This window comes from Phyllobates terribilis, unplaced genomic scaffold (genome assembly GCF_046119375.1).
Source record: "Phyllobates terribilis strain yellow unplaced genomic scaffold, ASM4611937v1 Scaffold_1__5_contigs__length_1240528914, whole genome shotgun sequence".
NCBI classification, from domain to species: Eukaryota; Metazoa; Chordata; class Amphibia; order Anura; family Dendrobatidae; genus Phyllobates; species Phyllobates terribilis.
This window is the reverse complement of record NW_027362761.1, coordinates 232487889-232502995: the sequence shown is the minus strand read 5'-3', so window position 1 is coordinate 232502995 and position 15107 is coordinate 232487889. Positions and strand designations below refer to the sequence as shown.

Here is a 15107-nt window from a genome sequence, read left to right as displayed (position 1 = left end):
GGCATCATCGCATTCGGGAGAAATAGCATAACAAATTATGGGGTCCGTTTTCTCCTATTACTCATCTTAAAAATCACAAATTTGGGGCTACTACTACATTTTCGTGAAAAAAATGAAAATTTTCAATATGACAACCTAAAATAATCAAATTCTGTGCAGTACCTGTGGGTTCAAAATGCTCACTATACCCCTGGAAAAAATCCTTAAGGGGTGTAGTTTCCAAAATGGGATAACTTGTCAGTGTTTTCCACTGTTTAGGCACATCAGGGGCTCTCCAAACGCAACAGGACACCCGCAGACCATTCCATCAAATTCTGCGTTTGAAACATCACTCCTTCCTTTACAAGCCCTGCCATGTGCCCAAACAATAGTTTTCCCCTACATATGGGGTATGTTCATACTCAGAAGCAATTACACAACAAATTTTGGGGTCCATTTTTGCCTGTTACCCTTGTGAAAATAAAAAAAATTGGGCTAAAAGTAATTTTTTGTGGAAAAAAGTGATTTCTTAATTTCACGGCTGTACGTTATAAACTTCTGTGAAGCACCTGGCTCTCCAAACGCAACATGGCGTCCGCTCTCAATTCTAGCCATTTTTGCATTCAAAAAATCAAATGGCGCTCCTTCCCTTCCAAACCCTGCCGTGCACCCAAACAGTGGTTTTCCCCCACATATGGGGTTTCGTCATGCTCAGGACAAATTGCACAACAAATTTTGTGGTCCATTTTTTCCAGTTACCCTTGTGAAAATAAAAAAAAATGAGTCTGAAGTAAACATTTTGTGAAAAAAAGTTAAATGTTCATTTTTTACTTCCAAGTTGCTTCAGTTCCTGTGAAACACTTTAAAGATTAATAAACTTCTTGAATGTGGTTTTGAGCACCAAGAGGGGTGCAGTTTTTAGAACAATGTAATTTTTGGGTATTTTCTGTCATAAAGGCCCCTCAAAGTCACTTCAAATGTGATGTGGTCCCTGAAAAAATGGTTTTGTAAATTTTGTTGGAAAAATTAGAAAATCCCTGGTCAACTTTTAACCCTTATAACTTTCTAACAAAAAATAAAATTTGGTTCCAAAATTGTGCTGATGTAAAGTAGACATATGGAAAATGTTATTTATTAACTATTTTGTGTGACATATCTCTCTGATTTAACGGCATAAGAGTTCAAAGTTTCAAAAATTGCAACATTTTCACCAAATTTTTATTTTTTCCACAAGTAAACACAAGTCAAATAGAACAAATTTTACCACTATCATGAAGTACACTGTGTCACGCAAATCTCAGAATCACTGGGATTTGTTGAAGCGTTCCAGAGTTATTACCTCAAAGTGACACTGGTCAGAATTGTAAAATTTGACTTGGTCATTAAGGACATAATTGGCTTCGTCCTTAAGCGGTTATGGCTGTGTTCACATATGGTGGCCATAGTCTAGTACAACTCACTATTTTATAATGATTTTCAAAAATCAAGGCAATTTTACTGGGATTGCAACAGAAAACTGCACAACGGCCACATTGCAGGATAAAAAGTTTGCAACATTAGTAGATGTCTAGATCTTTCTGTTGTCATTCCTTGTAGGTACATGGCCAAAAAAAAAAAATTACTGACTTTCTACTTTACTCATTAAAAATTAAGACCTTACTACAAAATTGGCTAAAATAATATGTAAGAAGAAACATCTTAAATCAAAAAGGAGAAGAGATCCTTTAATTCGTTGGGAAGGACAATGAATATGAAATATTTCCTTCCAGTCTATTCTAGAGTGACATTTCATAATATCCCTGAGCAGGTGCCAACATTGGAACCAGTCAGGTGGGTGGGTCACCAAAAGACAGTTTATGAGCAGAAGGCGTTGCTAAGAGGAAGCCGAAGGGGAGTGAGAGCCTCCACCTGATCTGGCAGATCTACCTGCTCTACAGGATAATTACCTGAAGAACAAATATGCAAGCATAGGGAGAGGTGTAAGCTCAGACAGCAGTTTGCAGCTCACTTGATGAGCTCTGATCAGGAGAAACATTGGGTCATTGTCCCAAAGCCATCAAAACCAGATACTCTTGATTTGTAGATGAGGGAAAAAAAGAGAGTGACAAGAGAAAAGAAGGCAAAACCATCCTAGACAAACACGTTTATGCCAAGAAAAAACAATGTGACATAGAAAGAACCTGTTCCATGCAGACAATCAAGAACTTGTGAGTCTTACATCTACTACCAAAAAATTACAGAACGTTTACATGTGAACCCGGTACTCTCACAATTCAGAATGGAGATAAAACTGGCTGTCCTATATATGCAACTTGGAAAATGTTGCTACAATTGCTTGCCATTCCTGTTCCTACGAGAAGCTCACAGTCAATCATCTATCATTTCTCTGCTCATCCTGCTAATGACAGATACAGTCATCACAGGTAAGAGTGCCTTTTAATTTTGCTGCTTTGTACAACGCCTAGGATTTTAGGCTCAATCCTTTTAAAGACTGTTTTTGAAGTTATTTGTAGGGTTCCTTGGCTCTTATTTACGCCCTTTGTATACATAAGGTTCCTACTCCTGTATTATAAACATAGGCTGATTACAGAACAAACATACAACAGCACTGTAAACTGTTCCTATTGTTCTCAAAACTGAATGCTTAAAGATAAATGCTGTTCCTCCAGCCACCTGCGATACAGTACACTGATAGTCATATACTGGATATTGGAGCAAGGACAGTCAGCGTATTAGCCAGTCACATATGTCCATGTATAGTACAGGTCACATAGATATGACTACTTTACTTTCGGATTACTATGGCCGCTGAATGCATCTTCTACAAGTTTTCCAACATTTATTGATTTTGACACTGGTTCTGAGAATCCCCATGCAGAGCTCAGTGAACAATGGATGAGAATTGTTGCTTGTACAGTGACTCCATGATTAATCTAGTGTCCTCTCCATTGCCATGCTGAAAGGACCACTAACCATATGCCCTGTGTACATCTAGTATTCAGCTTTACCTTGGTAACACATGATAATTTGGACTTTGACTAGGTTCTTATCTTTATTGACCTATCCGCTGACATTTCCAAAGATATAGTAATACATTATCACATCATATACTAAAGGTCTTTGTTTAGGAAAGTATATTCAACTGTTGATGTTATCTGTGAAAAAGTTCTGCAAAAAGGTATTGAAGTAATATTCACAAGTAGTTCTAAATTCACCAAATAAATTGCCCCTTTATCTGAGGACATTACTTAAGTTACCTGTTTCTGGTATACATACTGTTGTAACGCACAGATTACAGTTTGCATTATAATCATTAGGTAACAACTACTGGCTCCATAATGACAGTAGTAACAGCCTTGCCATTCTGGTGGCACATTGTAATACATACAAGGATATTTCTGATACATTTGACATCTGAGTAAAGCATAACTAATGGTAATATATCAAGTTACCTCATCACCTTTTATAAAAATAAAAAAAAAAAAGTACTAAAAGGGGGTTTTCAAGTCTCCTTTGGATAGGCCTTCAATATTAGATCAGCTCTTTGTAGGAGCTCTGGCACTACGGTGAACTCCTTGCCCCCTTCATTATATGGCAGTGGCTGTACAAGGGTATAGGACTAGGTACAGTTTCACATATCAGTGTTTCACAGCCCGAGTATAGACTGGTCATGGGCCTCCTTCCTTAAAAGTATTATTAGGCACAGCTACTATAGAAAGTATGGAAAAATAGATGAAGGTGGGATCGCTCAAAGCTCAGAAATCATCTGTTCCTTGCTAAAAAGGTTGTACTATTTTCGATGGGAATGCTGTGGATGACTGGTTCCATAAATGATGAACTGGCAGCAGTGTGACAAATTCATTCAAGCCCCCATTTTCAGGGTCAGTGAAGTCCCAGCAGTGGGATCTTCAATCATCAGCACGTTAATACCTATCCTTTGGAAAGGTGTCTTCTGCTTTGTAATAGTTGTGGTACAGCTTTACATTTCTCTCCATTTATATACACAGTTAATGAAAACATTTTGGTGCTTGAACTAAGAAAAACAGGAAATGGAAAAAAAAAAACAGCCAATATTAGAAAAACAACAACTAGTTTAAAAAGAAAAAGCTGAAAAGATGAAAAACCTAGTAGAAATGTTGCTTAATGAACAATTTACCACCTCATTATGCACCTTGAATTTCATATCCTACCATAACTCTAACAAGCATTGCGACAAATTAGAAGTGCTCACAATGTAGTTGTATTCTAACGCTCTACTCCTCTGTTACAGGATTCTTTTTATTTTTATGGTTTAGTGGCTGGATACTGTCTCCCAGCACAGATGTTGTTTTCCTGAAATTTTTATCCTTTCAAAATGAGACCTATCGATATATTCCTCTGCTGATCCCATGGATATGCCTCAGTGAAGAGTGGAGTCGTTCACGTATGAACAAATGGAGTGGCAAACCCATGGCTGAAACACCTCTCTCTGTACAGTCTCGTCTTCTCAGTTTGACTTGTTGGCTAATTGCAGCTTCATATGGCACACATATGGTTTCAGAATATGTAGAAATACAATCAGAATGTGACCAGAGGGAATGGCATTGTCTCTTTACACTTCTTAATAAAAGCAGAACCTTTGACTGTCTGCTTCCTTCCATTGGACTTCTACTTGGCACCACTTTATTCTACAGCACAATAGAAAACAAGGAAACATCAATCATAAGTCTATGGGTTCAAGAAAGAAGAACTTTCAAGGGACTAGTGGCACCTATTTTGGTAGCTATAAGTACCATAGTCTCATTCTACTTCCTCCCTCCTTTCATCGCAGTAAGTTCATGGTCTATTCTGGCTTTGGACAGTGTGTGTGGCCTCTTAAGGCTTCACATTTCTCAGCCACCAAGCACTGTATGTGGCGCACTGGAAGGCGTGCAAGTCAAGAACAGTGAACTCAAACAGACAAAACATTACCATTGATAATTCACAGAAACCTCCTCTATGGATTCTACAACTGAGTTTTATAGGTGTTATTTAAAAATGAATATCATTTAAAAAGACACTTCCACAAAAAATATATATATTTTTTTTTTTCTTTTTTAAGTCCAAAAAGAAAAAAAATATTTTGTTTTATTTTGACAGTGCGATGTAAATGAATGTAAAATATTGTGCTTCAAAGTAAATAAAAAATCTAATATGGCTTGTCCAGGATAAACTGTTATGACATCACAGGCTCACATGTCTACAGTAACAAACACAGGAGTAATTCATCCTCCTCAGGTCTAGCAATGATTCTTCATGGCTGCCTCAGCCATTATTTACAGGCTGCAGTAGTGATGACAAGACTACAGTACTAGTGATGAGCGAGTATGCTCTGTTAACCCTTTCGGCGAGCATGCTCGGGTGCTTGAAGAGTATCTTCAGCGTGCTCGGGTGTCATGTTTGAGTCACTCCGTGTACATGATTTGCGACTGTTTAACAGCTTTAATAAATGTGAGGAATGACTAAGAAACAAGCATTCCTCACATGTATTAAAGCTGTCAAACAGTCACAAATCATTCGCACAGAGTGACTCAAACATACCATTCGAGCACGCTGAAGATAGGCGGCAAGCATCCAAGCATGCTCGTAAATCTCTAGTAACATCACTATACAGTACATGTAACCGCTGCTACCAATCCTTGAGATCCGTAGGTCGTGCTTTCAACATCAACAGAACCCAGCAAATGGTTGCAGTGGTCATGTGCACTGTAGTCAGGGCTGGCGTACGGGGTAGGCCGACTAGGCATCTGCCTAGAGCCCCCACTCTCTCAGAGGCCCCCAGTCAGTGGAGTGCCGCTAATAGCGAACACCACGCGGCAGCTACAGGGTCCATGAGTCAGCGGGGGCTGATGCCAGCGCCGCCCCCCTCCCCTGCATCGCGCAATCAACTGCATCAGCATCATAGATGCCGGTACAGTTCAAAGCATTGATGGAAGAGAGTGTCATGTGACGCTCCCTCTCCCATCATTCCCTCTCTGCCTCTGTCGCAGAGGCGCGATGACGTCACGACATCCCGCGCCGGGAAGTGGAACTGCTAAGACGCTCTGCAGAGACCGGAGGAATGAGGAGAGGCAAGAGTATGCATTTATTTTTTAAATCAGCGAGTAAATGGTGGCCATAATACTGCAGGACCATGAGGAGTGCATTATACTATATGGGGGCATATGAGGCTGCATCTTACTATATGGGGGCATATGGGGCCATACTATATCAACTGCAATATTGTGGATCGCGCTCATTTAACGACCTGAACTCAGCGCATGTAAATATAACCAAAATGTTTCAGTGTGACAGCGCAATATGTGAGCATTGGGGGCCCCACTTTAAACTTTTGCCTAGGGCCCCATTTTGTCTAAAACCGGCCCTGACTGTAGTCGAGACATCATCGCTGCAGCCTGTGAATAAAGATTGGGTCAATGGCAGAGAAGAGTTGCTGTACTTAGTGCTATACATATGGAGGGGTTAGAAACAAAATACAGATATCACTTACAATAAACAAACTAACAATGATAGACTGGTACAGAGGGAAGAGGACCCTGCCCTTGCGGGCTTACATTCTACCAACTGTATTGTTACATGTTGCTCTACATGTTCATTAGAGAACACTTTATTGTGAAACTTATCCTAGAAAAATGTCATACAGCAAGTCCTGCCATTTTTTTTATCCACAGCTCGTGTCACATGTCAGCTGTACAAGTGACTGTGTGAATGGTTTTATGCATGCGTTTATGTGGTGTTCCTTTTTTTTTCCATTTTGTGTCAGAGAAACGACAAACAAGGGATTATGTGTTCATGAACACTTTAATATGATTTTGTCAAGGGAATGATAAGCCCATGACACACTAACACAATAGTTCTGTTGTTGTTCTGCACTGGCTGTTATTGCCAATTTTTTTTTTTCATCCCACCTGTGAGAAAAATATATTAAACAAAAAATGTCAGAATTTGTAACAGTGTTTTCCTGTAAACTATTAGTACCATGTAAGAAGCTAACACCGCAAGATCCCAGGCCTATTGGATCTGTGACAGTATATTTCAATGCAATTACAGTATTAAAGGGAATCTGTCAGTAGGATCGTCCCTCATATATGGGATGCAGATCATAGAAAGTGGAATATGATACCTAGATATCTGAGATCTGATGTCTTACGCTATGTGCCCACGATGCAGAAATGCTCCGGATTTTTCCTGAGCGTTTCTGCATCTCCCTGACAGAAAAAACGCATGCGGATTGTACATGCGGATTGTACATGCGTTTTTCCTGCCAGGGACATGCGGATGTGAAGCGTTCTTCACTTGCATTTCCGCATGTGGGTTGACAAGCGCTTTCCAAGCGATTTTAGCTTCACTTGGAAAGTGCTTGACAACTTGGTTATACTATGTAAATCCATGCAACCGGCATATATAGTGTGACCGTAAAAGAATGTTTAAAAATAAAAAAATAAATCTATGCTTACCTTCCGATGGCCCCTGGAGTCTTGCTTCACTCCGTCCTGGCTGCCGGCAGATCGCGGTACACTGAAGGACCTGCCGTCACGTGACTATGACGTCAGTTAAGGTCCCTTCAGTCCACCGCGAGCTGCCGGCATGGGAGTTCTATTTTTCACAGGTTCTATGGTACCCGGGTCCGGAGGAGAGTCTCCTGTCCTCCACACCCCGGTACCCTCCGCACCCCGGTACCCTCCGCACATTGGAACGCATGGAATGCGCATCTACATATGCAGTGATGCGGAATCCATGCATTCCAATGCAAGTCAATGGCGGCGAAAACGCAGCGCTTCCGCAAAATTAATGGACATGCTGCGTTTTTTTCTGCAATGATAATCCGCAGCGGAAATTTCCGCAAGTATGTGCACAGCACATGCAGATTATCATTGGGGAACATGGCAGGCCTTCTACCATGCGTTTTTTAAGCGTTTCTGCAGCGTTTCTGCCGCTGCGGAAACGCTTAAAAAACAGCATCGTGGGCACACAGCCATATTCCAGATAAATTCATGTTTTTATTATATGTAAGTAACATCTTCCAGACTATGGGGAGGATGCTGTCTGGAAAAAAATTCTGCCTCCAGAGGTTATTTTACATGAAGGAGACATTACAAGTGTGAAATAAGTAACTAACACAGAACAGGAGAAATGAAATGTCTTCTTGCAAATACATTTTTTGCAGCTCTCAGCTCTGCTGTATTGCTACAATATTGAAACCCTGCCTGTCTGTGAGATGGAAGCTGAAGATGAAAGGAACCTGCTTTTCTCTATATTCTTCTTTCCTTTTTGTCTGCTCTTTTGACTTTATTACTCCACTCAATCTGGGCTATTTTGGCTATGTATTTTCTCATCCTGCTCCTTAATGTTCATTTTCTGTTATTGTTCTTTCAGGATTTGAGTAGGAGGTTAATAACTTCTATTGTTATTTTTTGTCAGCACAGCTAGTGCCTTGTGATGGTACCATTTCTTCGCTTTATAAATTTAATAAATACAATGCTTAAAAAAACAATGTTGCCATTTCTAAGACAGCCCATCTTATGCAGTATTTAGCAGTTGCATTCAAGCACATCACCCAAAGAGGTTAAAATAATAACCCTCTCAAAAAATTAACTTATATCCTCCTGAGAGCCACTCGCTTTCAGTCATAGGGTTGAGCATGGAGAGGTTACAGTCATAGCTCACTATACTGCGAGCGTGGCTTTAATCCCTCCCATTCAGTTTGATTGACAGCTCACTCTGCAGCTCATCTGTGCAGAGCAAGCTGTCAAAGTTCAGTGATTACAGCCGCTGCTCACAGTATAGTGAGAGGTGACTAACCGCTCCATGCACGACCCCAAGGCTGGAGTCGCATTGACTTAGGCAGGATTTTTTTCCCAATTTTATGTACATTTTGTGATAAAGTGAATGAGGTCATTCAATCCCATACAAAATAAAGCCAAAAATGGCTGGTTCGATGGATATATTAAAAAAGTGATGGCTCTTGTAAGAAGGGGAGTTGAAAATGAAAGCACAAAAACTTCAAACTTCCTGGCTATGAAGGCGTTATGGTAGTCAGTGGGTTTGTGGGGGAGGGTGATAAAATGCAGTTTTTATCAAATACTAATAGCATTACAGGGTTTTCATAAGCTGAAAATCATGATATATGTCGTTGGTTGGGATATTGTCCTCTTGCAAGCTGTGAATGTAAATCTAGATTAGATTTGATAAAATCCTTCAGATGACTCAACACTACTGGTAGTTAGCAGGATTTAAGGGCACGCAGTGGAATCATGCCCAAAGGTATGATTAATCAGATTTATGAAGAGCGTTATTCATTAGCAGGGAAGCCACAGCCAGGTTGGGAAAAATTCCCACAACTAACTCAACATCAGTGGAAAGATCCTCATTTGCAATATAATTTTTAGGACTCTCAACAGATCGAAATACTGATGGAACCTGAAATACAGAGGGCGCACCATCCAAACACTAAGGAACAGAATTAACAAACACTGCTTCCACACATTAAATGAGTTTTAAAAGTACTGTGTAACCATGCACTGCCTACATGTGTGAGTGATTTTAAATGAGTTTAATAAATATTTGTATTAATTTATTAAAAGTATATTAAAAAGTAAAAATATATAAAAAATAGTTTCAATACATATTTAAATTAAAAATAAATTTAACTGAGCAAATATCCAATACGATTACTATAGCTATCTCTAGCATTAGGCTATGTTCTCACGATGAGCGTTTGGTGAGTTTTTGATGTTGTAGATTTTCTGCAGCATTTCTGTATCTATTAGCTAAATTTTGTACTTGCGTCTTTTTCAATGCGTTTTTGATGCTGCAATTTTTCTCTTTTTGGTGTCATGCTTTACATAAAGCAGCTTTATTTTTAATACTTCAAGTCAGTCAGAAGTTGAGGTCGCCGCCAGAAACAGCTGAAGATGGCAGCTGCTAATAATATTAGGGTTAGGGAACATACATTAGTGGCATCACACCAGTGCCGAAAAAAAAAAAAAAAAAAAAAAAAAAAAAAAAACACTCGCTGGAGTGGGTGCTTTAACGCCTTTCCGACTTGGTCAGTAATAGTACGCACCAGGTTGGAAAGGTCGGTTCAGTGGGGGCTCCGGAGCTGATTCTTACAGCGGACATGTGCCCGCAACAGCCGCGGGTGGAATCGCGATCCACCCGCGACTGTTAACCAGTTAAATGCCGCTGTCAATCTCTGACAGCGGCATTTAACATCGCCGCGCGGAAGTGCGGCATTGGCCCCGCCCACTGGAGACCCAGTCACATGATTGCGGGTCACCGATGGGTTGGCATGACAACCAGGGGTCTGCAGCAGACCCCTGTGGTTATTATGTCTCAATTACTATGAGCGCCACCCAGTGGTCGGCACTCATAGCAAGTGAGCATTTGTACTGCATACAGGAAATCTGCTTGTCGCCTGTATGAAGTAGAAGCAATCAGACAACGGCTGCTTCTAGTCTCCTATGGAGACTATTGAAGCATGCAGAAAGTGTAAAAAAAAAATGTTATTAAAATAAAATATAAAAAAGTTTAAATCACCCCGTTTTTGCCCCATTCAAAATAAAATAATAATAAAAAAAAAAAAACACATACACATATTTGGTATCGCCGAGTTCAGAATCGCCTGATCTATGAATATAAAAAAAAAATTAATCCGATCGGTTAACGTTAAAAAAAATTCTAAACGCCAGAATTACGTTTTTTTGGTCGCCGCAACATTGCAATAAAATACAATAAAGGGCGATCAAAACATCGGATCTACCCCAAAATGGCACCAATAAAAACGTCAGCTCGACGCGCAAAAAACTGACTCGTAATGACCTGGTGAATAATAATGGCATTCAGTGAACGTGGTAAAAAAAAAAAAAAAAAAAAAAAAACATTGCATTTTTTTGCAATTTCACCGCACTTGGAATTTTTTTCCCGTTTTCCAGCACACGATATGGTAAAACCAGTGATGCCATTCAAAAGTACTCGTCCCACAAAAAATAAGCCCTCACATGGCCATATTGAACGAAAAATAAAAAAAGTTCTAGCTCTGGGAAGAAGGGGAGCAAAAAATGAAAATGCAAAAACGGAAAAACCTAAGGTTGTTAAGGGGTTAACATTTGTAACTTTTTATTCAGACCTTATTTATTTTGTTATCATCGATATAGTTTGTAATGGAATTTAATACAAAACGTCAGTCGAGGCCAAAAGTTTTGAGCCTGAAACAAAGTTTTCGGCTGCAGTGTTTTTAGATTTATAGTCAGATGTCTATGGTTGCTGAAGTACAATTATACATATTTCATAAAGTTTTACACTTTTATTGACAAGTTTATGCAGAGACCCAATATTTACAGTGATGACCCTTATTTTTCAAAAAAGAAAAAGGGGGAAAAACTCCAGCGTAGGATAAAGTTAAAACAGTAGTTTATTAAATCTAAGATAAAAAAAAATTGAGTTCATCTGAGAAATACAAGCAGCATCACATATCTGCTCCAAGGAGGAATTACATCAGTCAAATCGACGCGTTTCAACTCAGACGAGCCTTATTCATGATCTGTAGTCAAATAGAGGCAACTCACATATATAGGGTTAGTAAGCCACCATCAAGAAGCAGGTGCACTCATTAGTAAACAAAATAACAAGCTGTCTAAATGGGAGGAAAGAGTTAAAATCAGCAAACAGCTAGAAGGAAATGTAAGGAATATGAGCTCTATAAAAACACAAGACTGATAAAAACAATACCCAGAAAGCTAACTCATGAATTAACTAACATCAATTGTACTGTAGAGTTAAATCCCGTCGAGTGTTTAAACCATAAGGGATACGGGTTTGTAACTTAAAAATCCAAAAACTCTACTCTATTCAGAATTTTTCTCCTGAGATCACCACCTCTGATGGGTTTAAAAACTTTTTCTATACCCATGTATTTTAAATATTTATTTTTCAAAACATCTGCAATTCACCCTGACATGCTGGATATTGGGCTTCTGGCCAAATCCTGACTAATGGCAGCCCATTCTGGTCTAGTCAGTGTTTGGAGTCTATCACAATTTCTGTGTTTTTCTTTGTCCACCAGCTTTTTGAGGATTAACCACAGTTTCTCAATGGGATTGAGATCTTGGGTGTTTCCTGGCCATGGACCAAAAATTTCAATGTTTTGTTCAGCGAGCTACTTACCTATCTTTTTTCCCTTGTATCTCAGTGCTCTATCATGCTGAAAAATACTGTATATTGAATAGGCAATCAGTTTAACATACGATACACAGTAATATCAGAAGTAATACTGATATATAAATTCAAAGCAAGCAAGCACCAAGCACTAATGCTGTACGTGGAGTAATTTTCCTGCTGGCATGGTGCTCTTCCTGACCCATGTTTCGGCATAGGCATTCTTCCGAGGGTGGCATCACATCAATGTGACTTCTCTTTTGAAGTGTGGTCCATCAACCAATTGGAGAAAGTAGCTGGTAGTCATGAGGTGCATGATGCAATCCCAGCACAAGCGTAGGCACATTCCAGCAGAGAGTCATGCAGGAGGTGGCGTAAGGGGGCAGGGCCAGAGTAACGGTTAGGTGTAAAGATCAATAGAAAACTACTTAAAATTGCTCCTGGATCGCTGGGAAAAGTTGCTATTGGAAAATGTTTAAATACCATTCCCTATTTATGCCAGTGTTCTAAGGCAAAACTGTGCAATAGCATTCATGAGTGGTCTAAGGATGCTTTACTGTTGACAATGCACAATTCTTAGTAGCGCTCACCTTTTCTTATCAGAATGATCAGTCTTCCAAATGTCCCAAACAGTCAGACGGGGACTTCATAAGAGTCAATAACTTCACAGGAAGTACAGAGATTAGACTGCAGAGGACTGGGGTAAAGTTATTTTCTTTGATGAAGTTCCCCTCAGATTGTTTGTGATATCGTAAAAAAAAAAAAATTGTCCAGAGAAGAAAAGGTAAGCGCCATTCATGTGAGGGGTTGCTTTTCATCCAAGGAAGTGAGATCAGGCACAATTTTGCTGTGAATCAGGAATTGGATCTAAGCATCCTCCAAGAGCAACTTCTCCCAAAGATCCAGGCGTAATTTGGTGATGAAAAATGCTATTGGCAGCAATATGGAGCATAATATCACAAGGCAAAAGTAATAACCAAGTGGCTCAGTGAACAAACCATTGAAATTTTGGATCCATGGCCAGGAAACTCCTCAGTCCTCAGCCCCATTGAGAACCTGTGGTCTATACTCAAAAGGTTATGAAAAAGAAGTATCACTTCGAAACGCGTCAACCAGGACTTTGAAATATTTCTCTTGGGACTTTCTCCTTGGATGATGCATTCATCTATTCTAAAGAACTGGATTTTCCTTTGAATTATAATGGAACACTAATGGAATAAAGTTTGCATTTTCCTGAAGTGTTGGATCAACTCCCTTCTTTTTGTGGACTGCATTTTCATTTACTGTTTTATCATGTTTATATTCCCGTTTGTTACTGTAATATGGAGATACATAAGGCTTATTTTCTCCCAAATGCCGCAATTTCAGTAATGTGGCTGGCCACCTTCATAACGCTACTAACCTGCAGGTTAATAGCATTAGCGGATATAGCAGGTCCCCTTTAAGAACCAAAATGGACAGCCAAAATATTAATGGAGAATATCTCTACTATAAGCCGCGATGTGAGTCCTTTGTCCACCTGAAAATAGGAGCAGCATCTAACTTAACTTGTTTTCACTGGACAACCCCTTTAAGTTAGATGCGGCTCCTATTTCCAGGTGGACAAAGGACTCACATCGCGGCTTATAGTAGAGATATTCTCCATTAATATTTTGGCTGTCAATTTTGGTACTTAAAGGGAACCTGCCATGAAAACAAGTTATCAACTATTCACAGGATAGTTGATAACTTTCTGATTGGTGGGCATCCCACCTCTGGGACCCGCGCCGATTGGCAGAATGGGGAACTTTTACCCCTGTTACAAAGTGGAGCGCTATTCATTCTATATGGTGCTGCCAGAAAAAGAGTGCAGCTCCATAAGGAATAAATTGAGCAGATAAGCATGCGCACTGCTGCTCTATTCTAATAGCGATAAAAGTTCCCCGTTCTGCCCATCGATGCAGAGCCCAGCAATTGGACCCCCATGGATCAAAAAACTATTACCTATCCACAGGGAGTTGTCCAGTAAAAACAAGTTAACTATCCATTAATGACATCATCAGAGATGTGCCTGTGTTAACACAACTCAAAACGGTGAGCGCTTTATTTATTACATGCCTGTACTTTGTTCTTTGAACACAGTTTAATGCACTTTACGACGCTCTGTCTCATCACTGTATTCTGCACATATGAACATAAACATACAGCGGGTGAAATCGGTATTGAACACGTCACCATTTTTTTAAACTAAATAGATTTCTAAAGGTGCTATTAACATGAAATTCTCACCAGATGTCGGTAACAACCCATCCAATCCACACAGGCAAAGAAATAAAACCATAGATGTCCATAAATTAGGTTATGTGTTATAATGAGAAATGACACCAGAAAATAAGTATTGAACACATGAAGAAAAAGGTGCAAAAAACAATGGAAAGTCATGACACTAGCTGAAATCTATCAGTAATTAGAAAGCAATCCTGTCACTTAGTGAAAAATAATATCAACTGGTTCAAGTGATGGCCTATAAAAAGGTGCCTCATTACCAAAGTGTCACATAAGAAACATCTCATGATGGATAAAACTATTGAGCTGTCTCTAGACCTTCGTCACCTTATAGTTGCCAAACAATACTGATGGAATTACTAGAAGAATTTCTAAACTACTGAAGGCTCCAGCGAGCACTGCTGGGGCCATAATTTGCAAGTGGAAAGAACATCATATCCCAATAAACCGGCCACGACCAAGTGCTCCCCGCAAGATTTCAGAGAAAGGAATGAAAGAATTATAAGAAGAGTTGTCTAAGAGCCAAAAACCAAGAGAGAACTACAGAAAGACCTGGAATCAGCAAGCACAATTGTTTCAAAGAAAACTATAAGTAATGCAGAAAAAAGAATCAGAGCTGACCACGTTTTGTGGGTTGGAAGTCCATGGGAGCAAAACCGGTGGGTGCCATGACTCCAGCTGGTATGGCT

At 39.6% G+C, this 15107-nt stretch overlaps 2 protein-coding genes across 2 annotated transcripts in view; one reads left to right on the top strand and one right to left on the bottom strand.

Annotated features, from left to right (window-relative positions):
* Window positions 1-15107, bottom strand: part of IPO4 (importin 4) — a 200623-nt gene that overhangs the window by 45184 nt on the left and 140332 nt on the right. The window lies entirely within an intron of this gene.
* Window positions 1853-5154, top strand: LOC141254673 (uncharacterized). Its single transcript, XM_073671033.1, has 2 exons — window positions 1853-2402; window positions 4250-5154. The coding sequence occupies exons 1-2, from the start codon at window positions 2258-2260 to the stop codon at window positions 4933-4935; spliced, it is 831 nt and encodes a 276-aa protein (XP_073527134.1). The 5' UTR covers window positions 1853-2257; the 3' UTR covers window positions 4936-5154.

Coding starts and splice junctions, on each gene's coding strand:
- LOC141254673 (XM_073671033.1), top strand. CDS start 2,258: ATGGAGATAAAACTGGCTGTCCTATATATGCAACTTGGAAAATGTTGC. Junction 2,403..4,249: donor GACAGATACAGTCATCACAG/GTAAGAGTGCCT, acceptor CCTCTGTTACAG/GATTCTTTTTATTTTTATGG.